We start from the raw sequence: 23,880 nt of genomic DNA on the forward strand, positions 1-23,880 counted from the left end.
AGACGTACCTAAATTTATAACATTTTTTTTTTTATATAACATTGATTGTATTGACATTGGCAAAATATTACACGATTCCAGCGCGAATGAAGACATAGCAAAAAAAGGTATGTTTGATACTGTACGGGCGCTACAAAAATCCCTCCCGGTGACGCTGTCAAAGCCATTAGGGCTAAAAGCTACAGTCAAGTCGAAAATAAAGAAAAATTGCTACAAAAAACTGGGGACATCTTTCCGCTATTAAATTGGCGTTCGTAAGCAAACGGTCAAATAGCAGATTGTTTTAAATGTGTCCATTTATCCGAGAGAATAAAAGGAAGAATTAGTCCGCATCATAAAACTAAACACGGAGAGTTTGTAGGTTTCATTCACAAACTTCGTACGTACTGCTTACTACTTGTACATATGAATGAAAATCTTTGTCACGGTCATTGTTAAGTTAGCGTAACTAAACTTGAAATAAAGATGTTATTATTCTTGGACTAAATATAATATTTCTAGTAATTAATTTTATTACACATAAATTTTGCTTTGTTACCATAAATTTGTTCATTGTAACAATTCTGTCATTGTTTTTTAATTGCGAACACATACAAAAACCTTCGTAATAATCAAACGATTTTATATATTATCATATTGAGTACATTGCTTCTTTATTTATCTATCTGTTTGTAACAGAGGACGACAAACCTTAATCATTACAAGAACATTGTTTATTGAAGATAATACCCCATATCTTAGTGTTGGATGAGACGATATTTATCACTGATCGAATAAACTACTTATTGCCTCGGCTTTCCCTGTCGTCTAATTTACAGATAAACTAAAAAATCTGTCTTTCCTTTAATTAAAACTCATATAAATTCTTCAAATAGTAATATTATATAGATTAATAGGCATCAAAACATCGATAGACCTTAATTGCAATAGTAAGTGTAATAAAATAATATTATATAAAGAATCTTTATGACATATTTTATAATGATATTTGTACGACAATATGTGAAGTAATGTGGACTGTTATCGACAATCTTGTTAACTATGCCCGCTGTACTCATGACTACTCTCTGAATCAAGTGTCAGTCGTCAAGATTGAGTTGTGTTAGTCGTTGAGAATTGTATTATGATATTCTCTTGGTTTGTTTTGTGTATTTTTTTAGTGAAAACAGAATGCATATTGAAATACAGTTTGGGAAGCGATCACGCGTTGTGGCTTTTAGAAAATAACAACCACTGTAAGTTTGAACTAAAGATAATTCATTAAATCTATCATTGTTATTAAGTAGCACATTTTTGTTATTGAAATTGTAAATTAAATTTAATGAGTCAGAGGTTACATATTTCATTTGTTTAACTTGCTTTTTACCGTCGCTTCGTCTGAATCAAACGTAAGGTGTTTTATACGTGTCATAGTTAATGTAATGGAAATATTATTGTGAATATTTTTCACTTTTCAAGCATGATCTCATACTTACATCGCATAACAATAATAATGTTATAGTAATTGTTTTATCCGTAAAAAGGTAGATAACAATTTTATACACAAAAACATTCTTAAAAGAAACTAGAAGGTAAATATTTTATTTATAATATTAAAACGTCAGACTATATCAAAAATATAAAGGAGTTGAATAATAAAAATTACCGATTAGTTTTTTGTATATTGTTTTCAAAGAATTCTCGTTCGCAAGAAAAAGAGACATCTTACGTCCCCGAAACAATAACTATTTTCTCACAACGCGCCAAGCTACACAATTAGACGCGTGTTCCTCAAACAAAAGAAATCGACCCTTGTTTATAATTAGTCAAGTAATTAAATACACATATTTGTTCAACGGCTATTCTAGCAACCTGTCGTGAATTGCATACCAGTAGGCATTTAAAACCAAATTGAGATTTCTGGGGTTAAGTACATTTACATTTTTGATCAGTTCTTTGCTTTTATAGAAGTGCATTTATTTATGCACAAACATACACATTTGTTGATTAAGCTTTATAATGATTATGCAAGCCGGAAGTTATTTAGTTAACCTTATATCTCCAGCTATATCTGTGGCAGCCTCAGTTCCCGGTGGAGTGTACAGCGATTTGCAGAAAGCTGGTATTATTGATGACATATTAAAAGGTGACAATGATGTCCTCACGCGCTGGATCGCTTACGACTCTTGGATTTATACAGCAAGATTTAATAGTGAGTATAAAGTATATTGATCAGGGATTTAATGCTCATGTTAATTAAAAAACTTTTTACAGTAAGCGAGGATAATATCAAAACTAATGTCGTGCGTTTGGTTCTGGAGGGAGTGGACACTGCGGCGTTCATTGAAATGAACAGAAGTCCGATTGGATCTACAAATAATATGTTCGTTAAATACGTATTTGATGTTAAACAGCATATTAAGGTTATTGATAATTACTGTATGGTTTTATATCAGTCATATTTTGTAATCTATGGTGTCAATGTTCTATCAATACAAGGCTTTTTGCTCTCTTTCCGAGTTTTAATTAATTGTTCTTTATATTTTAATGGTTACGTGGAAAATAACATATTTTTTTAAGGCAGGTGAAAATGAACTTAAATTTGTATTCGAATCCCCTGTCGAATACTCGAAGACCCGTTCGAATAACAATTTCATAGCACCAGACTGCGTTCCTAGCATATACAATGGGGAATGTCACGCGAATCAAATCAGAAAGATGCAGGCCTCTTTTGGTTGGGACTGGGGACCGGCGTTTCCCTCTGTGGGCATTTGGTAATATAAATCCAGCTGAATATTTATTTTTCATCGAATTGTAAATAATGTAGGATCATAACCCTTTCTGACACTGTTATAGGCGACCGATATATTTGGAATGTTTCAAAGCAGCAGTAATCACATCATTAACAGCACAGACAAAAAAGGACGCACATTCGTGGACTTTAGATATAAGAGTATATTTGGAAAGCGGTGACAGTGTCAGACATATTGAAGGCTACCTTTCAGCGTATTTGACTGTGGAGGGCCATCAGAAGATTAAAGTTGAAAAACATATTAACCAAACAACAAGGAACGATGGGATTACAGAAATTGATATAAATATGACAGTTAGCGCGGTAGGTTTGATATTGTAATAGCACAAAGAAGAATAATTTAATTTTGGCGGAATATGAAGGAACTGAATTGTGCCTCATCCGTGTTCATAATATTTATAATATCCTCTGTACCAAAAGTATATCTTAATATCACATTTCGTTAAAATCGGATTAGCAATTGAGACGCAAAAGTTAACACACACGCAATCAAATAGAAGAATTTTTGCATTCATAATATAAGTCTGAAAAATAAAAAAAACAACGTCGTTTTGTATCGTAAAAAGCCGTTAGAATATAATGTACTTCTTATTATATATGAGTAATAAGAAGTGTTTGGATAAATAGAGCTTCTTGTAGAATGTGATACGAGAGTGGTGGCCCAATGGTTTCGGAGATCAGCCTCTGTACGATCTCCTAACGGTATTTTCCACTCACGACGGAGATGGCTATAGAGAAGTGTCTTATAAGAACGTAAAAATCGGCTTCCGAACCTTGGAGGTTGTGGAGGAAATGCGTCTTTAATATTAGGTAGGTGATTTTTTTGACCTTTTTATATTCTTGGAATATTTTTTTCGACTTAATAAATTTTTTATTACCAGGTAATACCACCGCCGGTCAGGGTTTAACTTTTTTTTTCAGGATCAACGGCTACCCGATATTCATGAAAGGGTCCAATTTGATACCAATGAACGTACTTCCAGAGATAGTGGACAAAAGACAAAGTAAGTAATAATACTTGTAAGATACTCAGTCGAGAGTAATCATGAGCTTCTACGACGCTATACCTAATGTTCTGAAAAGTAGTCATGATTGCAAAAAGAAAAAAATATTTCCCTTTCCGTGTTTTCATACGGTAGCAAAAAGAAACAATCTTTATAAAATTAAAATAAACATTTCAAAATAAATAGGTTTTAGGTATGAAATAAAAGACAAAAGAGAGGTCTTTTGTTAATTATAGTTTTAATTTTCAAGTCACTTGTTAAATTAACTATTCCAGTTGATATGCTTCTCTCTGCTGCTGTTGAAGCGCACATGTCAATGCTCAGAGTATGGGGAGGAGGTTTGTATGAATCAGATTACTTCTATCAGCGCTGCGATGAACTTGGTATATTGGTGTGGCAAGACTTTCTCTTTGCTTGCTCCATGTACCCAATCGATCGAGAATTTATAAAGTAAGTTTATCGAAAGCTTTTATTTATTATGAATCAATAGAGTCCATGCTTTCATATTCTAATTCCAGTACCGTAACCACTGAAATAGAACAAAACGTGCTCCGGCTTCAGCACCATCCCTCGATAGCAGTGTGGGCGGGAAACAATGAAAACGAAGCCGCGTTAATTGGAAATTGGTACCATACATCATCACAAATTGAGAAGTACAAAGCGGAGTATGTTCATTTATATGTAGACATTATTAGACCTATAGTAAACGCAATCGACCCAGGAAGACGATATCTCGTGTCGAGTCCGTCGAATGGGATCAAGTCGGAGGAAGAAGGTTTCATGTCCAAGAATCCCTACGACCCACATTACGGCGACACGCACTATTACAATTATTTAGCCGACAACTGGAACTTTAATATATACCCAAAGACAAGATTCGCCTCAGAGTACGGGTTTCAATCGTTACCTTCTCTGAAAACAATGAGAACGGCCACAAATAAGTCCAGCGATTTCAGTGTAAACAGCAATTACTTTTACCATCGGCAGCACAGTCCGGGCGGATACTCCTTTATAAAAAATCAAATAAACTCACGCCTGAAACTTAATGAGAATGATCCTGAATATTTTGAAAAGTTTATTTACTACAGTCAGGTATAGTATATTGTAGATGTCATATACATGATTTCTATCATAATTAAGTTGGAAATGTGGCTTAAAAACTGTAGTTCCGATTAGGTGTTTTTTTTCATATGAACACAATAATAGCACCTTTATTACATGCTTCATTTAAACTACTTAAAAGAAATGCATCTTTGAAATTAAGGTATATTATATTACACGGGAATGTTATAATTTTGTAGCAATGTCGTCTAGACAACTTTGTTTCGGGACCATAAAAATATGACTAAAAGGATATTTGTGCGGGAGCCCATTACATAAACATATATTATAATCTATCTAGACTTCAAAGCAATTATTGATCTTGTTTAAAAGGTTATATTTATTCTCTATTTCAAGATATCACAAGCCATGTCTATGAAAGTTGAGACAGAGTTTTACAGACAAAGCCAATCGGATTGGTATACAATGGGAGCATTGTATTGGCAGTTAAATGACATATGGCAGGCGCCATCTTGGTCTGGAATTGGTATACGCTTTGTTACAAATAAATCTAATACATAGATATATTAGATAATATTTTTACGTTAATAATTATTTATTTATATTTTTAGAATATGGCGGTAAATGGAAAATGCTTCATTACTTCGCAAAAACATTCTTTGCACCCGTTTTGGTGTCGCCACGTTTGAAGATGAGTAATGACATTGACATATATTTAATAAACGACAGATTTGTGCCAATAATTGATGGTAATATAACGGTGGATATTTTCATTTGGAGTAGTTTAGAACCAATTAAGAGGCTCTCGTATTCCGCATCCGTGAATCCACTAAGTAGTAGAAAACAAGCGACTTTGTCTTTATGGGATTTTAAGAAAAGGGATGATATTTTGCTCAGATTTAGTCTCAAAGCTGAAGGCGTGTCATCTCCTTATAATTATTTATTTCCTGTACCATTAAAGGACGCCACTGGTATTGGCATACCTAAAATAAATGTAAGTATAAAAATATGACTTTTATTTAACAAAAAAAAAAAAAGAGTAATTAAACATAAGTAAGTTTTAATTTATTTCAATAATTATTTTCAGATTTCAGTTAAAGGGAGAAAAAAGAATTCGAAAAAATTTGGTAATGAATTTATAGTGACGATTAATGTTGACACAATTATTCTATTTCTATGGCTAGAAACAGATAACATTGACGGTCATTTTGAAGACAACGGTTTCATTTTGACAGAAAGGAGTTTAGACGTGCATTACAATGCAAAAGAAGAAATAACTTGTAAGGATTTAGAGAGGGATATTAAGTATCAATATTATCATAATTAATGTGAGAATTAAAACAACTTTGAAAGCAAAACAAATTTTTTATTAACTATACTGAGTATTGGTGCTAATTAATTGCAATACAATTGTTTATAAAATAACTTTGGACGATTCTTTTAGAACTGGTAAGGGCGATTCGTTTTTGTTTTCATTAAATATATCTTAAGTTATAATGATTTTAATATTTAGATTATTTATAGTGCAAATTTATACATTTTTATTTGGAAATTTTGAAAATCTTATATATGCATAGAAAAGCTGTAAAGTGAATTGATTTAAGACCCTTACCTATTTAAATAAATTATCAAAATATAAAAATTGTCATTTATTAAACAGTGCAAATAATACAGATAAAGCCTTATTATAGTGCTAAGTACATTAAATAAGTTAATTAATAGAATTATATCCCACAGTATTTCATATAATTACAATTAACAAAATTATATTCACTTTAAAATATAAATAAAAACAGAATTAATGAGACGAACGGCTGATTAAAAGTTTCGTCACTTTAAAAATATAGAAAAGTACATATAAAAAGGAAATACATGACAAATTGCATAAATAGTGACAATTTTATTACCATACAATAAATGTCTCATAGTATTGTCGTCCCATTTTTTTAAAGATATTTGAGGCACATATTGTTTGTAACATATTGATGTTAACAAATAATTATATTTGGCTCATAAAGCGTATATTCTTCATGCATTAATAGTATTGCCAGCATTCATTACTCCCTAAGACTAATTAGATCTGGTAACATTGAGCTTCAAAGTAGATCACGTTTGGATTTCTAACATTTTATTATGCAAAAGCTGTTATATTTCTTCTTGGGCAATAGCGGACCTACATGCTGTATAAAGTACATCAATTGAATGAAATCTCAAAAGCTAATTATCATTTCAATACGAAGTAAAACGATGATATCATTATATTGCTTACGTCACAGTTGGTATAAAGCGAATAGTAATTAAGTGAAATACTTGTAAGTAGACAATTTAAATGTCAATGTATTAATATTTAGCATGTTAAAGCCAAAAGAGCTATAAATTAATAAAATAAGGTTTTATATGTGTATATAAGAAATCGCACAGCCTATCATTACAGCATGACGTCATACAGACCGATGGAAAGCCTAAGACTCCTTACAAAAAAGACGCTCTCCATATTAGTGTTAGCCCATGCTCACAGATAAGCACCCAGTCTGTAAAGATATGCACAGATTATAAAATAATTATATAGATTTGAAATTAATCATGCGGTTATAGTTGCATACAAAAACAATGTATTAGGGAGCAGATGGCTGAAGCGATAGTTACGGTCGAGCTACGGTGGTCGCAGGTTCATGCGAGTCATTTTCGACATGTAATCACATTCAAATCTTCATGCAGCATTCATTCGGTTTTTATTAATATTCTTGGTAATTTTATACTTTAATTTTTTATTATTTTTAAGCCACATATCAAGGGTTAAAGGACAAACGTCTGTTACGGGAATATCATGCATTTCATGCACATGTGCATTGGTGGATAACTATTTGCTATCAACTTACTGTTTTTCAAATTACAGTGCTGTGCTAATGAGGACTAGAGTGAAAACACAAAATATTTTAAACAATACACACCTCACATTAAAAACATTCCAATAACGACCTTAATAAGAAGAAACATGGAAAAGATATATATTAAAAAATTTTAACAATCGTATGAAAATGTACAACGCTTTGATTAGAGTTAACGAGACGTGTAAGCTGGTATAACGAAACCGCCCCTATACAAAATCTCAAAATAAGACATATTTTCGTTGTCAAATGAACTTATTAGATACAAAAAAAAATCAACATGAAAAATTGTACATGTGGGTAGATCGAATTTTATAGACGACAGTTACCTGACACGCGAATGTAAGGCGGCTCTTTCTTCCGAGGGAGTGTCCCTGAGGAAGGTCGAGGACAGATTGAACACTACCATCAGACAGCATAACAACAACGGCCCAAGTATGGCGCCCTCCGGCCCTAGGTAGAATATACCGCCAGCTATCGCAAGACCCGTCACGTAAGGGTGACCACCGCTGAAATTATTAATATAATATTAATTAATAAGGAATATTTTATATAAGTCATACCTTTGGTGCCTATTGGATTGTTATTTCAGAGAGTGTTCTTTTGTTCTCCTTCTGCTTCATGAGAATCATTGACTACATGCCATAGATATAAGCATTCAGTATTGTCGAGAAGAGAAAATAAGTAATTATAAATTTCTACTTTATTATGGAAGAAACAAGTTAGGTTTTTCTGGTTAGCACTGTTTATCACCAAAGTCAATTAAAACCAAAAATTTAACGTATTTTAATATCTATTAACATAAGACCAGTACTTACTCTTTAATTTCCGCGTAAACTGCGGCATCCAAAAAGGCTATAGGCGCTGCTTGTACGATTGGTAACAAGAGGGCTGCCATCGGTCGACCTTGGAGCCAGACATCCAATGCTGCGGGGATACCAGCCAAGTATGGCCCTAAGAATGGAGCTGCGCCTAACACTGCTGCTAGAACTGAAAGATCAAGATGTACTGGTTAAAGCCAAGTTAATCTCACGCCTCCTTACAGTTTTCCAACGTTGCTGTCAGATTAAGTACTCTATATAACGTCTTTGTTTTTTAGATGTGAACTTAAACCGGTGCGGGCTGGCAACAAAAAATCAACAATAACATATTTTATACATTTATTTTAAACAAACATTAAAATAATCAAGTTTTATTTTCATTGCTGCCGGTCCCTCTCGGCGAACGTAACTGTGCGTATACGTATTTGTAAAAATCGAGCGCCCTCTGTCTATTGTAGGCGGCGGTGTTCCTGCACTGAGTTCCTATGCATCGGGACACGTATTCATCTTTGGGCGGACTGTGCTCTGTAGGCCTGTTTCTGGTCCTACTCGTACTGCGGAGAGTTTCCACAAAATCTTTAGAGGAATCGAACACGACTTTGATCGTGGTTCTATTCGTCATGTTTAAATGCGTGTCTTTCAAAAGATCCTCCTTATCGATGGCGGTCATAGCCGCCGAACCCTCTTGTAGATTATTAGCTTGTCTTATCAAGTAAAACGTGGGTGCCGGCTCTGTGACGTCCTCGTCCGTAATCACCTCGTTTTTATTGGAATGCTTATCGTTATAAAGCAGACACATCACTCGTGTGTCGAGATTCAAGTGGCACATGTCGCTCTCTAATAACAGCTTCACAACTTCGACCGGCAGCACGCATGACGTCATCAGACACGTATTGTTGTTGCTCAGATTCAAGATTAAGTTGTTTTGCTCAACATTCGTCTGTGAATTTAGATACGCTATGTTCCGACACTTGCAGTCCATTTTATTTTCTCGTATAACGACCTGCGTCCCAGCCGTTTTGCAACTGGCATAGTCCAGGTACAGCGAGTAAGGTTCTACCCGCTCGATGGTGTTCCTAATGAAATTCATGTGTTTTTTTGTTGAACGACGTTTGGAACATTTGATGTTGCTAAGCGCGTTAGTTTTCAGCGTTCCTATTATGTTGTCCGTTATATCTGTGTGTATTGAGTTCGTCACCAATCCATTGCCGTGTATTGTTCTAAAAGAATTACCAACTATATATAATTTATCGGACGTAACATTCACCACACCCGCTACGACCTCACCGAAGCTATTAAACGATAGCCTAGCTGTTGCACTTTGTACTGTTATACCTCTGTAATCAATACCATCAACTTTAGTATTGGTCATTTCAAATAGCGTATTATCGTTCCCCAAGATGGCCTCTATGCCTTCGCTTTGGATGCTATTGATAGTGACATTGTCGAACTCAACACTTCTACAGCCGCTTATGTTGTGAATGGCCTTTGAACTTATTGTATTTATTTTGGAATTCGCAAAATGAATGCATTTCAAAGATGACGTCCCCATGCATTTAGTCTCTGTGATAGTTTTTGGTGATTTGAACATATTTCTGGGCAGAGATATGATTTCTTTAATATTCTCAATGTAAACTTCTGGTGGTGTTTGTAGCAGGGACGAACTCGATAGGGATATGAATTCTAGTCTCGTGCAATCCTTTATAGCCAGTTTTTGAAGTCGGGATGACCTTTGTAGGATAGGGCAGTCCAAAACCACCTTTAAATCCCTACAGTTCTTTATCGTCAAACTGTGGATGTGATCCGTGTAGAAATCTTTGAGATGAACTATGTTATCCTAAAACAAAAGAAGTTTAACAATATATTTGCTAAAGTAAATGCAAAAATATATTTTGAACTTAAATACATTGTTTATATTTTGCGTTTGTCAGCGGTGATAATATCTTTATAGGCACTTCGCAGATGTGAAAATATAAACAAGATGTACTTTGAGATAGTTTACAAATCCACTCACATTACTCCTAGCCGGACACACGTAAGTGATGTTACTCGGTGCATTGTTATGGCACGTCCATTCAGGGTGTTGGCAGTTTGTGAAGTTGATCCTAAGCCCACTAGTTAAGCTGACCAGGACGAATATAAACCAAAATTGGTACATTACGTAATAACACCACTGTACGCTATGAACGCGATATAAAAATGTCACTTGACATGAGATAATTAAAGCGAAAAAAATACAAATACATTATCAGTTGAACCTCGTTAATTTTAAGGATCAATGACCTAAGATTAGTTTTTGGTGACAGGAAGTTTAGATCGTGTTTGGTTTTTGGGTTCAAGGCTTTCGGACTAAGGATTGCGGGAACAGATAACATTTTAATGGCAAAATTTTTGTAATACCCGTAAAAGTCCGACATTTTTTTTCTATTGGGATATTTTTTTTATTACTAGTATTTTTATTAGTAGATTTAATTATATCATTTATGGTTCAATTTACAAAAATATATATTTTTTTTATTATACCAATGATATGTCTAATTATATATGCACTAAGTTATTAATATTTCCTTAGACAATCTCGCCTCAGCGGCGCGAACCGCTCGTAATCATTTTATAAATAGCTCATGGAACGATCGGTCAGCCTTACATAATAATTAAATAGCTACAACATTATCGTTGGGTAAACAAACTATTCCCAACTGTCTTTATTTAGACCGTATTTAAATATTGGCAGAGTTGTGAATTAAACATAATATTGAATATATTGAGATTTTTTTTAACTAGGTTTAAAACGTCTATGGTTATTGTCTATGGTCTATTTTTGGCGGGCTAAAAAGTTTGCCTCTGCAGGAGTCATATCTTACTAGATTTAAATTCATCGACGGGATAGCTGACGAAATTATCAGAAATATTTGCTTAGTAGATTTCCATGTTGTATAGTACATACTATTAAGTCTACGCTTAAACATTAGATTGAAACAGATAATAAATATTTATATATATCTGTTACAGTGAACAAAAATATAATCAAGTTAATATTTTGATATTTACCTGAAGGCAAGTAAACAACTTTAGCTCCGAACAAGTTGTGAACTAGCCACGTCCAGAGACCGTAAAACAACGCCATCTTGAACGAGGCGCGGAATACCTGAAATATTAAAATTAGTAATCGATCAATAATAAAATTGTGTTTCTGTAATTAATAGCGAATTATACCCTTTGTTATTTTTAAAAATTTACGTCTTCTATATCTTTGTGGATTGATATGTTAATAAAATTATTGGATAGATTTTTTTTTTGTCCGTGAAATAATCACGTTTGGTCAAAATATTTGAACGGGATTTCTAATATGTCACTCTAATATAACTTAAACTGATTTGTAACTTAAATTGTAAGTAAAATCACTCATCAGTTTAATTCATGAACACTACTCATCTGACTACTTCGAGGATACTACTCACCTGACCTCTTTGAAGGTACTCCCCACCCGACGACTTCTAAGATACTACTAACTTGATTATTTTGAAGATACTACTCACTTGACTACTTTAAAAATACAACTGACCTGATTAATGGCCACAGAGAGCGCTATTCCCAGCCTGGGGCCGAAGTTCGGTTGAACACGTGTTATCACCTCAACCGGCTTGTAGAGAGCGTTGCTGGATGCCAGCAGATAGAACAGAGTCGTGAAGAACACCACCTGTACATGTAACGCAACTTAAACTTGATGGGAAAATAGCAGTTTTAATATTAGAATATATTGTGTCATATTTATGACCAAATAGTGACGTCACGTGTCATCCGAACGATAGCGAACCGTTGCCTTCAGAACCAAAAAAAATTAAGCTTCACTTCCGGGAGCCTTTCGTTGGAACTGCACTATAAGATTTCTGATTTATGGACGAAATAATTATCACAGAGTAAATTAAATTTTTATGTTAGATAACTGTCACAAAAATTATCAATAAATAAGACCACTACATGCTCAAGGTACATATATTATTTTATAAAATTTTGTTTTATGGTACATAAAGTATTTAATATTAAACCATCCTGAGAATGGAGATTTATCGATACTACTAGGGTTTAAGGTTGGCAGGTATTTGGAATATATGAAAAACAGTCCCACACAGCTGAAGAATAAATTAATTTACATATATATTTTATTACCATATTAATAAACATATTGATTATAGCGCCCCCGCCACAGAGCAGTAGGGATGTGAAGGCGCCAAGGGAACCAGCCAACAGTGAGACGTTGCTGGCCAGGGGCGCCCAAACTCCGGACAGGATCGCGCTCAACGTGCCCACATTGGCTTTGACCCACGACACAAGACCCGTGTAGTCCAACACACCTGGATAGAATCTTATGATATTGGACAATAGGAACCCAATTTAGGTACAAATCATCACCTGTCGATCAATATAAAAACGGGGGTATTGATATATTTTTTTTATATAGTTCGTTAGCGACGTGGAAAATGTGGATTAATGCATGTAAGAAAATGAAGGTATAACCAAATATCTTACATGGAAAGGCCATGTCATTTTAAATGTCATACAAAGATTATGGATATGACGAATACCTCCAGAGGTTCCAGCTTCTAGCACAAAGTTATCCCAGGACTCTTGTACCGCGGACCCATCCACCTGGGGTCCACTCTGAGCGAACATTCCTGACACCCAGCTCTGATACACGCGATCCCATATTTCCAGGACCTGTTGTTCCACACGAGCTATCTTCTCTGGATCACCCTCTTTTAGGATGCTCTTCACCTGACAGCAGAGTTGTGAATCATTCAAACAGTGAACATTCTATATTCTCATAATAGTTTATAATAGTTTCTCTATTTTTTCAAATGTAAATAGCACAATAATTCAGAATTTCAGAATCCACGATGTGGTCAGTATGAGGAATATTTCTTTATTAAGATGTGAAGTTCATAACATATTTTTTATTACTATGATGCTTTTAAAAAAATAAAAGAAAAAAAATCTTATCTATGGTATCTGATTTATAAAATTTTGTATCTATGGCAGTCTTTTAAATTCGAATTTTGCTTTTTTTCAACTAAATAAGTCGTTAAGCGCTATAAAAAACACTATATTTCTAAAACATAACCTGTTTATATTCACATATGAAAATAACAAATGTTATTTACAAAAAGCCGAGCAAAATAAAAATGTATGTATAATTTATCTTATTTTGAAAAAGTGGCTTTATGTCAATTTTAACTCAAGACAGATATGACATTTCTCAAAGGAATAATTAAATTAAATAATATATATATATATTTTTTCTTTAACATGTGATTTACCATTCCTTAACTTACATATCTCATTATCTGATGATCCAACGGTGGGCATAAAACAGTAAAAAATTCAATAAACACATAAGTTATCTATAGTTTGTATTTATAAAGGGAAATTATGGAAGCAGAAAAAAAAAACATGCAAAAATAATTCTTAAAAATTAAAAAATATTCTACCTACATTTATTTCAACAGCTTTTTCTAATATTACATAATCTATGAACCTACTTATGTCATCTGTACAAAGTTCACACAAGCTATGTACTGTTTTGTAAATAATAATATAACTTTCTTACCCCGGTAGATATTCCTTCTCTACCATATGTGTATGCGTTATCTATAAGAGAGTCTAATTTCTCTTCCCAGCCCTCTGGCAAATAAGCGTGGAGCGCACTGTTCTGTACAAATGTACTGTTCAATAGGCTGCCGCTTAATTGAACCACCACTATCGCTTCAGAGTATATCTAGAAATATAAATACATTACATTTGCTCCAAAACTTTACATATATATATATATATATATATCATTTAAATAAACAAATAAATGTACCTGTATACAAATGAATATTGTAGCAACAGCGACAAACAGTATAAGACCAGTAATAACAATACATGTGGACACTGTATCGATTGACTCGTATGCCATTTCGATAACACTCTTATTGCACAGAGACAACATCTTCCCGATGCCTCGTATCTGTGCCGGGATGACAGCAGATTTTCTATATAAAACATTTTCTTTAATTCCTTGCTCTCTTTTGTATTACAATATATTAAACCAATATCACATAGTATGGACAATATTGCAAAATGTAATTTTTACCCAAAATTGTAGTTCTATTCATATAATGAGTACTTGATAAGTCTATTTCTGCATTAGTAATAATTATTTTTTTATAAAATTTTACTACAAAGAGGAGTAAAAAAATTTGTCAATAATACCTGTCATTCCACCATCCACCAATTTTAGCTGTTAAGTTGTTGCATTGATTCTCAAAAAATAACCAAACCCCAAAGAAGTTGAGCGATATCTTTATGATGTGGATGGCTAGGAAGAACAGCATGACTGGCAGTAACCATATGTATTTCCATATCAACATACAAAAGCAACCAAAAAATAGAAGTTTGAAGTATAGCGCGGTCTCGTCATCATTGAAATTATTTCGTATATAATTCTCATCCAAGGACCTCTGTTTGAATGAGGCTAGAAGTCGAGATTCGAAGGCAGATTTCGTTTTAACATTTTGTAATGGAAGTGCTGAGAGGGTTCTTGTCTTAAATAGCATTTTGGCCTGTCTGGAGCTTCTTAATTGATCATTTTCTGACCAGCTCCCCCTTTTCGCAACCTCTGGGGTCACTGGCGATATATCAGGCGTTTTTTCTTTGTCACTCACGTCCTCAGGGCTAGATTCTTCAGGGTTCTCATCAATCTTTTCAAGAACAGTATTTTCTAGTGGTCTGTTGCTTAAAGCATGTTGCAATGCAGTAAACAATGATGCTTCAGGATCTATAAGCAATTTATATCTATAGTACCTTTCAATTATAATCTTTGCTTCTTTAAAGTCTTACTTGATTAAGGTATAGCACATATAGATTGATAATTGTTTAAAATTAAATATATATATATATATATATATTTATATATATATTTAATTTTAAACAATATATATATATATATATATATATAAACAATATATATATATATATATATTGCTACAGCACTTGTAATTCTTAAAAGAAATTAATATTAAAAAAAAATTAATTTATATATTGTAGCCTCTGTTTTAATTTTTATTACGTAAATAGGAGATTAAACAAGAATGAACAATATTAATTTAAAATATACTAAAGTAGTTATAATAATATTTTTTTTACTAGCAACACAAACAATTTTTTTTTATTGTATATGGTATGTAATTATTAATTTATATGATTTCTGTATTGAAATCACCATTTTCTAAAACTTTTATGACATTTGTATATTGTTTGAGAAATAGCTTTTTGGATTCTTAATATCACTTGTTTTTTTTTTTAGTTGTATAGATAATAAATGTAAGCTTACCTTTTTGTGACAAATGCTTATGTATGTGAAGGACTTCTAGTACAAAGCCAGTTATACCAATAGCTTGTAACAGTACAAACACATAAACTTTGAAAGAGCCGGCCAAGTTTGCCAAGAAACTAGCAATGATGAGCCAGAGAATATGAGAGGTAACTTTGAATAGTCCCGATCTAGATGGACTCCACAGGAAATATATGCTGATCATATATGCCAAAGCAAAAGTCATTGTCTAAAAAAAAAAAATCCATACATTACTACTGACTAAACTGATATTTTTCAAGAGCTGTAAAAAGATGGATAATTGTTTCATTATATGTGCATAAAGTATCATACTTACTATATACGAACTGCACAACTTGATGAGTAGTGTCGTCGAGAAGCTTATGAAGCTGACCAATTGCCAGAATATGCAGCTGAAACTGTGTGGTATTCCGTTGTATAACCATGGTAGAATAAATATTGCTGACAGTAGTCCTATGACAGTCTGGAAATGTAAATATATGAATTTTATTCCAAAAAAATAAAAAAAGAATTATGAAATAATTTATTTTGTAAATTAGACCTAAAAATGTATTCTGAAAATAATTCCGCTAGTATGTTCTCTGTGGATGATGATTTTAATGATTGAAAGTTTCCGTAAGAGAACCTTAAAGTTAAGCCTACCTTATAATGATCTCTGAATTGATAACCAACAGTATCGGAAGCATAATTTATAACATCCACCGGTATCACCATTAAACCATATATCACAGATGAATTCGATTTCTCCAGTTCTTCGAACCATGTCTTAATTTTTTTTGATAATTTGTATTTAAATGGATGTAATAAAGAACCCACTAATAGAGCCCAAAACAATGGTTTAAAAAAAGGTTCCAAAATTAAAAATAGCACATAAACTGCTGTGCAACAAATCGTTAGGATGAAAAGGGCGAAAGCATTGTAGAAACCATGTTTCATAGGTTTCTCATTACCCTCTGATAGGCCACCAATAATATTAAAAATATTTTCAAACGGTGATTGCTGCATTGTTTTATAATTGAAATTAATAGGAAACACTACATTCCATCAAAAGTTACAAACGTTTTTTAATGAGATCATGCTTATTTTCGTTAATTTACCAAATGTTTTGGTTTTGGCATTTGACAATTGGCAAAAGAGTATTGAGCATGAAGTACCAAATGTCAAACTGACATTGCAGAACTAAATGTGAGTTTTGGACTACCCAATTATTATGCTTCGTAGTCAGGATATAAAAAAAATATTATAAAATTCTGGTTTATATTTATAAATTGGTTGATGCTTAACGTAATATTTGACTGCATTTTGAGATGGGTAGAACTAATTTAACTTTTTTTTCCGTTTGAAAATCATTTTATGTTTACCTCCCGTAAAGATGGACTTAGTTATGTAGGTCTCTTTTCCTAATGGTCAGGACACCGCTGAAACAAAACCCTGATGTTCATGGTCTTAATGAACGTGATGAAGCGTCGACGGACTATCTAATTATTCCTGTTGCAATGCTTCGGGTTATTTACGCATCCCTATTATAGTGGTCTGTTACAGGTAGGAGGGTTCATTCTACTTTCCCATGCTGGCTCAAGGCTGGGCTAGTTGGGAGGCATATGAAAGACCTGAGGAATCGTCGCTGGCTACTACATTATGCGCATTTTTTGAGTGTATGACGCACAACATAAATGGGAGCAGAATACTCGTAGCAGGCTATACTTGTGGTATCTAATCGCTTATCTCCTAGGTCGTAATTCCTCTCACTGTAGTCATATTCTGCGGTTGGGACTGATTTTTTTTTTGTAGTGAATGCATCGGCCTATGTAAGTGTTCCGTATAGTGCCATTCTCTTATGACGATGGACAATAAACGTCTGCAAGACATCTATAAGACTGAGATAAGGCAGGGATCTGTCAAAGTAACATTGGCACATCGCAGATTTTTGAAAAGAAGAGAGAAATAAGCCCCGAATTTCCATAGTTCACCGAAAATTATAAAGTGATTTCTATTTATGTATTAAAAAGTAGAACTTTAATTACATTGCCTCAATTTTGTTTGTCCAAATATTGCTCATCCTAAACAATCGACTGCAGAGTACATTTTATGTGAAGGGTGATAGATAGAGCAATCAAAGACAACATAGTGGTTAAAAAAAACACATCAGCTGGCTGTTTAACATTTATTTCTTTATCGTTCTTGAAAGTGCTCTGTAATGTTTTATAATTTAAAATTATGATTTAAATAAAAATGTGAGCTATTTTTAATCATAATAAATGTGTTTACTTTTGATTTTCAGTTGAAAATTGCAATCCACCTATTATGGTCCACTGCTGAACGTATTCCTCCCCGAAAATACAGCCAATTCACTCCTCGGCCGCTAACGTTCAGCTGCTACCTGCCGTTTTTCCCAAGTTGTTGCAGGGCTTGCCTTATTACTTTTATCTAAATGCAGTCTTCACTCCAACACGTTTTGGCTCAGCTGTTTGTCTTTTCGTCGGGAAATATGACCGCTCCATTTCCACTCAAGCGCTCCAATTCTGGAAATAATATCCTTAGCTTTGTTTTCTAGCGTATGACTATACTGCGAACTCGGTCTGCCAACGAAAATTTGAGCATAACAATTTGTGGACATCGTCCAAGGGGATATCGTTCATTAGGTTTTAAAGAGGGTAATGTAATTTTCTTCAAGAATACAAGAACACTATCAAGAACTCCACTCCTCCAGAGTTCAGTGTAAAACCATTTTGGGTGGTGGAATTAAAGACCGTTGTTTGCGCTCCGCGACGTACCGCAGTTCCTTGTGCTTTGAGCTAATATTATGTTATTTCGTCCTCTGCGGACCTTTGTTTTAAACAACGCTACTATGTTATTATAATTAAGTAATGATTAAAATTTGTGAACAAGTGAGAGATCAATATTGGTTTGACAAGCTTCGGTTTTAGTAAAATATTTGCAAAATATTTCGACAGCACAGAAACTAATGAGTTTAACCAAGGTTCTAATAAAAAAATGTCAATCGTATAAAATATATTGATTTGAAAGTATCCATGTTTAATAGTGAATGTAGGTATCTTTTTTGTTTACAATAAGGTTAATTCCAAGTTGTTCTTTACTTTACCGTGTTAAAGATTAAAATTTATTTCGTTTATTCAAAATATGGAAACTAAATAATTATGTTTGTTAAATAAATTGTTTCATGTTTTAGATTTTTATTTTCTTTATTTTTCTTGAAATTTTTACTATATTTTTATTAGCTAGGTATTTCTTAATCTGTGAATATAGTTTCTTTGTAAACGAATAATTAATTGGATGCACAAAATAAATTGTGTCATGTCTTGTTTGAAGAAAAGAAGTTGTAAATTTTTTATATTTCATTTAAAACCTACATTATGGAAATGTGTTAGGTAATATATAGGCACTACTGAATAAAACTAATGCTTCATTACAGTTTAGAAATGCAGAAAGATTATGATACCAAATATTCTAAACGTTCTAAAGTGCCACTCTTAACGATAATAGCGTCAATTTTGTGTTAAGGCTCTTTAATGCACCGGGACTTGAAAAATACGTATGACTGGGCATTTACTGTACGAACGAGTTTTTGGGGAAAAGCTAGTTATTAAAATTTAACTGTAATTCAAATGTCATAAGTTTCGTTTTTCAATTTTACTCCTCAAATACTTTGTAAAGAACATTGTGAATGACAACCAAAAATTTCTAGTAAAATTTCAATAACAAAAAAACTGCTTCCTTTATTTTGAATAATATACTTCGAAGTCATCTTTGTCATTATTGTACCCGCAGTATCAAAGTGTGTTAACCACAAATAAACGACTTTATATGCGTGTGTATGTGTTTGCTTGTATGCGATATATATATACGATGATAGAGTTGAAAATAGATATTTATTGCAGTGCTTAGGTAATTAATGCACATATGCATAGGAAAAACTGTCATTATTGCAATGTATTCCTGCACGTTAGTTATGATTACCGCATCTCTATTTATTTTATGTCATATACATTATATTGAAGCGAATGATTACGTTGGAAGGATCATTTTCCCCGATGAATTTTTGGCGTTTGAGAAAGCTGACTCAAATCTCACGTCGAGATTTGGCATAAGAGTTGGGAGATGTCCATCAGGACAAGTGTGGCGAGGTTTCGTATGCGTTTGAAGGGAAATATTTTTATGTAATGGTAAGCGAATTAAATGTATTTATTTTGTGTACATATATAAAATATTATATATTAATAAAGTTGTTAGTTTTTATTATATTGTTTCTGGTTAATTATTGCAGGTACCTAATTAGAGACACCAGTCGAAGTGATGTTTTGTTTTAGGTACGCCGATTCACAACTCGGGCAATCGTTTGATTAATGTGTTCATAATTTAAAATAAAAATATAATATTTTGTCATGGCGTATTATTGAAACCTTAGACATATTTAGGTTAGTATGAAGCAAGCGGTAAAAAGATCTCGCAAGTTCTATGAAAAGCCCTCTGAGAGGCTATTGACGCGACGTTCGTACTTTAACCTTATAAGTTCATTTTATTGGTATGAGGAAATTAATTCTTATTTATTAAACAGCTAAAATTATATTTTAATGCCATATTTATTACTAGCACTAAACGCTTAGTGGCATTCAAGCCGTTCGAGTACTTGAACGTTATTAGAATGTACAAACATATATTAAAATTTGTGTTTTTGTTAATTGGTTTTAATATTATAATACGTGCTGTGAAAACTAAATCCATCCGGGATCCTAACATTATTTGGGGCACCAGTGTCAATGTCAACAGTGCTGACAATGTCAAAAATGAGAGTTACGCCCATAATTTCGAAAATTCCAATAGTTTTAATGATTACATTATTTTCCCTGGTCAATATGCGCCTTTGGAAGAAGAAACGACGGTTAGTGGCCTTGAAAACAGATATTTGATAGCAGTAAATCGCTGTGCACACGGTCAACTTAGGCTGCAGCTATCCAAATATGCATTTGTTTGTGTCAAACGAAAGGATATAAAGAAATTTTATTGAAGAAAATTAATAGATATTTATTTAGTCTACATTTCGTCTCCATTTTTTTTTAGTTTATCTGTGAATGAAAAAAAAAGTTTTGAGTATATAAATGTTGTTTTTATTTTTAAATATATTATTTATTTAATAAAAACTTTAAAATATTTAAAACTTCTTGATCGTGTGGGCTGTTTATGAAGTTTTTTTTTTTAAATATAAACCTGGCTTATTTAATGCGACACTTTCTCTATTTACTAACCTTAAAATCATGTTTATTAGTGGCAAGCCAAAGTATAATTTACAGATAGACAGCTAAAATAAGGATTTAGAAATATTGGTCTACATTTTGTAAACTACAATAATAGTAAAGGACAGTTTTCTTGTCTATAAACAGTTAGGTAATTTTGATAAAAGATAGTAAATTATTAGGTTACTTTAAACAATTTCAAGTAGATTTTGAAACTATCATTTACGAAGTTTCATGGATAAAAGACGGCAAACTGTACGTACTTTACTACTACTACTTACTATACTGTACTGTAGTTTGATCACGTAGACTTAGTTATAATAAGTATTAGGTACTTTTAGATAAAACCAATTAATAGTATTATTTTATAGTCAAGAACCCAAACGTTGCCACAGTTGATAGCTATAACTAATATAGTGTCATGAATTTTTAGAAAAATCCCGTTAACCGTATTCGATATTAATTGGCTATTGAATTTCTAAGGGAGTTTAAGAGTACTAAGCATTTGTCTTTAAGTAATTCGACACAGAAAATGGAAAATATAAATTTGTCTTTCTGAGCATAAGTCAAGTAGTGTCAGGTCTAGATGTAGCAATTTATTTGTGGATATGACAGGAAATGGAATTCCCACGGTATTTGTTCCGATAAGCTTGTTAACGTGGTTTTTCTTGGGTTTCCTGAAACCACGTGAATATTCTATGTTATAAAGAGGTTATATTTATTACTTTGTATTACGAGTTTGCCTAATAATATGTCCTTAATAAAATCGCTTTTTTATATTTAGAAGACTAAATAAATATAAGATTATAATTAAGTTCCTTGTAAAAGCTGTTATAGAAGTTACATAAAAAGAGAAAGTTTCAATATTTCAACTTAATTACCATAACAATGAGACACGATAATGTTATAAAATTGTTAAATTACTAATTATATCACTAAAAAAAAATACAGTGGAACCGAATGTATAGAAATGAAAGCTTAATAATTTATCTCACAATAAAATGTATCTAAGTAAATGTATCTAAATGTATCTATATTTTTAAATCAAAATATCCCTTGTTGTTTAAACAATGAAATTTAAGCTAAACAGAAAACTTTACATACCCACGTATGCATTGTGTTAGTGTAGTTTTGATCAACTTAAAAAAGCTGTATGACTTTTTACCATGTTTGGATAATTCTAAAAATTTGTATAGATTTACAATTGTTTCAACTTTAAGGTACCCACATAGTTAATCAATACATGTTCGTCGTCATTGTCAGTATGTAAAGTTGAATGTGTTGAAGGTTGTTGGAGTTTGATTGTATTTCATCAAGCTTTTAATATTTACTTTGAAATTTAAAACATACGTCTCACGGCGTCATATTTTACCACTGAACGTGACGTTAGATGCTAGGGTTAGGTCTATTTGTCTGCGCCTATAAAATGTATGACACAAGCCGGTGACGCCCTGAACACAACCGGTCGAACTATTTGTATGAGCACCCATCCGCGTCAGTGCAATGTTTTATAAAGCAACAGTGTTATTTGCGTTATTTATTCTGAGTGCTGAAATAAATTTCGTTAAAACTACGACTGTGTTTCAAGATTCAAACACCATGAGCAGTGGCCATGACAAGTACGGACTCGAAAACACTTTTGGAGTTCCAAACAAAGCTTTGGTAGTCGCGAGAAGCTGTCCATTAGGGTATACACGAAAATTATTTGTTTGTCAGAAAAATTGACAACAACTGCAAATGAATTTCAATAAAAAATCTTATATGTGAACTACATTATTGTTGGTCTTTTATTTTTATCCATTCCTACAATAATAATAATAAATAAATTCGTAAATCATATCCTATATGAATATTTATTAAAAATGTTGGTGTAATTCGAGTTATGTGTAATAAAATTATGCATCATGGGATGTTTACGAAATATATTAGCACTCAGTATTTTTCTTGTTACGTAAGACAACATATTGGAAATCAAACGAACGTCGCCGGGGGAAAACGTTGTGTAGATAAAATATATTACGAGTGACGTTGCTGACTCCGCGAAAGGAACACCTGGCCTGATAAACCAGAATATTGACGATACAGCACAAGCAATGAAATGGCATAAGGCACCATCCTAGCATCGGGGCAATCATGTATCCATAGGTGTAATGAGATCTAAGACTTTCGCGAGCATTCATTTAAATGAAACTAATAATTTTCGGATCACTACGCGTATATTATATTAAAAACTACATATTCCCGACGTTTCGGTTACTTCGCAGCAACCATGATCACGGTTTAAAATAATAAAATACGCGAAGTAATCCGAATATAATAATTTAAATTTAAATTCTTAGGTATAGGTTATAAGTTTTTATATGTGCCTACCTAATTCTTGTTATTATAATAAGTAGACTTATGAGTAAGTTTCATAGTTTTTGTAGAGCCTCTGGCATCTGTGAAATGCTCTCTATATATATTTCTAATATTATTTTCTGAATAAGACGCGTGTTTTTTCTTTCAGTACTGTATCAATATAACATGTGTTTAGTTTACTATTACGTACGCCGATTGGTGCTTTCCATTATATAAACGTGTTTCATCTTTTATTTTGCTTAATCTGGATTCCTATACAAGTCTACATCGTGACACAAAATACGGGGCGTTCCTAGTTTCCCAAAAAA

At 32.8% G+C, this 23,880-nt stretch overlaps 3 protein-coding genes and 1 long non-coding RNA gene across 6 annotated transcripts; 2 read left to right on the forward strand and 2 right to left on the reverse strand.

Moving 5' to 3' along the window:
- Positions 1–1,045: 1,045 nt before the first annotated feature.
- On the forward strand, positions 1,046–6,403 carry LOC116773127 (beta-mannosidase). The gene is given in 13 exon segments (XM_032665522.2): positions 1,046–1,235; positions 2,045–2,191; positions 2,254–2,402; positions 2,560–2,753; positions 2,836–3,094; positions 3,431–3,581; positions 3,584–3,601; positions 3,673–3,795; positions 4,071–4,245; positions 4,314–4,887; positions 5,254–5,383; positions 5,469–5,851; positions 5,945–6,403. Coding segments are annotated over 13 exon segments (2,655 nt in total). The 5' UTR covers positions 1,046–1,123; the 3' UTR covers positions 6,185–6,403.
- Positions 6,404–6,812: 409 nt separating this feature from the next.
- Positions 6,813–17,091, reverse strand: LOC116773128 (transmembrane protein 245). 3 transcript variants are annotated; one of them, XM_061528487.1, is made up of 14 exons: positions 16,605–17,091; positions 16,279–16,425; positions 15,942–16,170; positions 14,822–15,386; positions 14,430–14,601; positions 14,175–14,342; positions 13,153–13,342; positions 12,737–12,921; positions 12,132–12,266; positions 11,618–11,714; positions 8,564–8,735; positions 8,075–8,254; positions 7,809–7,836; positions 6,813–7,388 (listed from the first exon to the last, which is right to left on the reverse strand). In XM_061528487.1, the coding sequence occupies exons 1-13, from the start codon at positions 16,965–16,967 to the stop codon at positions 7,815–7,817; spliced, it is 2,625 nt and encodes an 874-aa protein (XP_061384471.1). In that variant the 5' UTR covers positions 16,968–17,091; the 3' UTR covers positions 6,813–7,388; positions 7,809–7,814. The 3 variants fall into 3 exon arrangements, with proteins under 3 accessions (XP_061384471.1, XP_061384472.1, XP_061384470.1); XM_061528488.1 differs by lacking the exon at positions 7,809–7,836; XM_061528486.1 differs by having other exon boundaries at positions 6,813–7,836.
- LOC116773129 (uncharacterized) lies at positions 8,889–11,064 on the reverse strand. Its single transcript, XM_032665524.2, has 2 exons — positions 10,581–11,064; positions 8,889–10,403 (listed from the first exon to the last, which is right to left on the reverse strand). Exons 1-2 carry the CDS (start codon positions 10,722–10,724, stop codon positions 8,931–8,933), a joined length of 1,617 nt encoding a protein of 538 aa, XP_032521415.2. The 5' UTR covers positions 10,725–11,064; the 3' UTR covers positions 8,889–8,930.
- Positions 17,092–19,360: 2,269 nt separating the features above from the next.
- LOC116772819 (uncharacterized) lies at positions 19,361–20,364 on the forward strand. The gene is made up of 2 exons (XR_004353671.2): positions 19,361–20,146; positions 20,248–20,364. It is a non-coding gene; the product is annotated as an uncharacterized LOC116772819 (long non-coding RNA).
- The last annotated feature ends 3,516 nt before the right edge of the window (positions 20,365–23,880 follow it).

This window comes from Danaus plexippus, assembly GCF_018135715.1.
Source record: "Danaus plexippus chromosome 18 unlocalized genomic scaffold, MEX_DaPlex mxdp_20, whole genome shotgun sequence".
NCBI classification, from domain to species: domain Eukaryota; kingdom Metazoa; phylum Arthropoda; class Insecta; order Lepidoptera; family Nymphalidae; genus Danaus; species Danaus plexippus.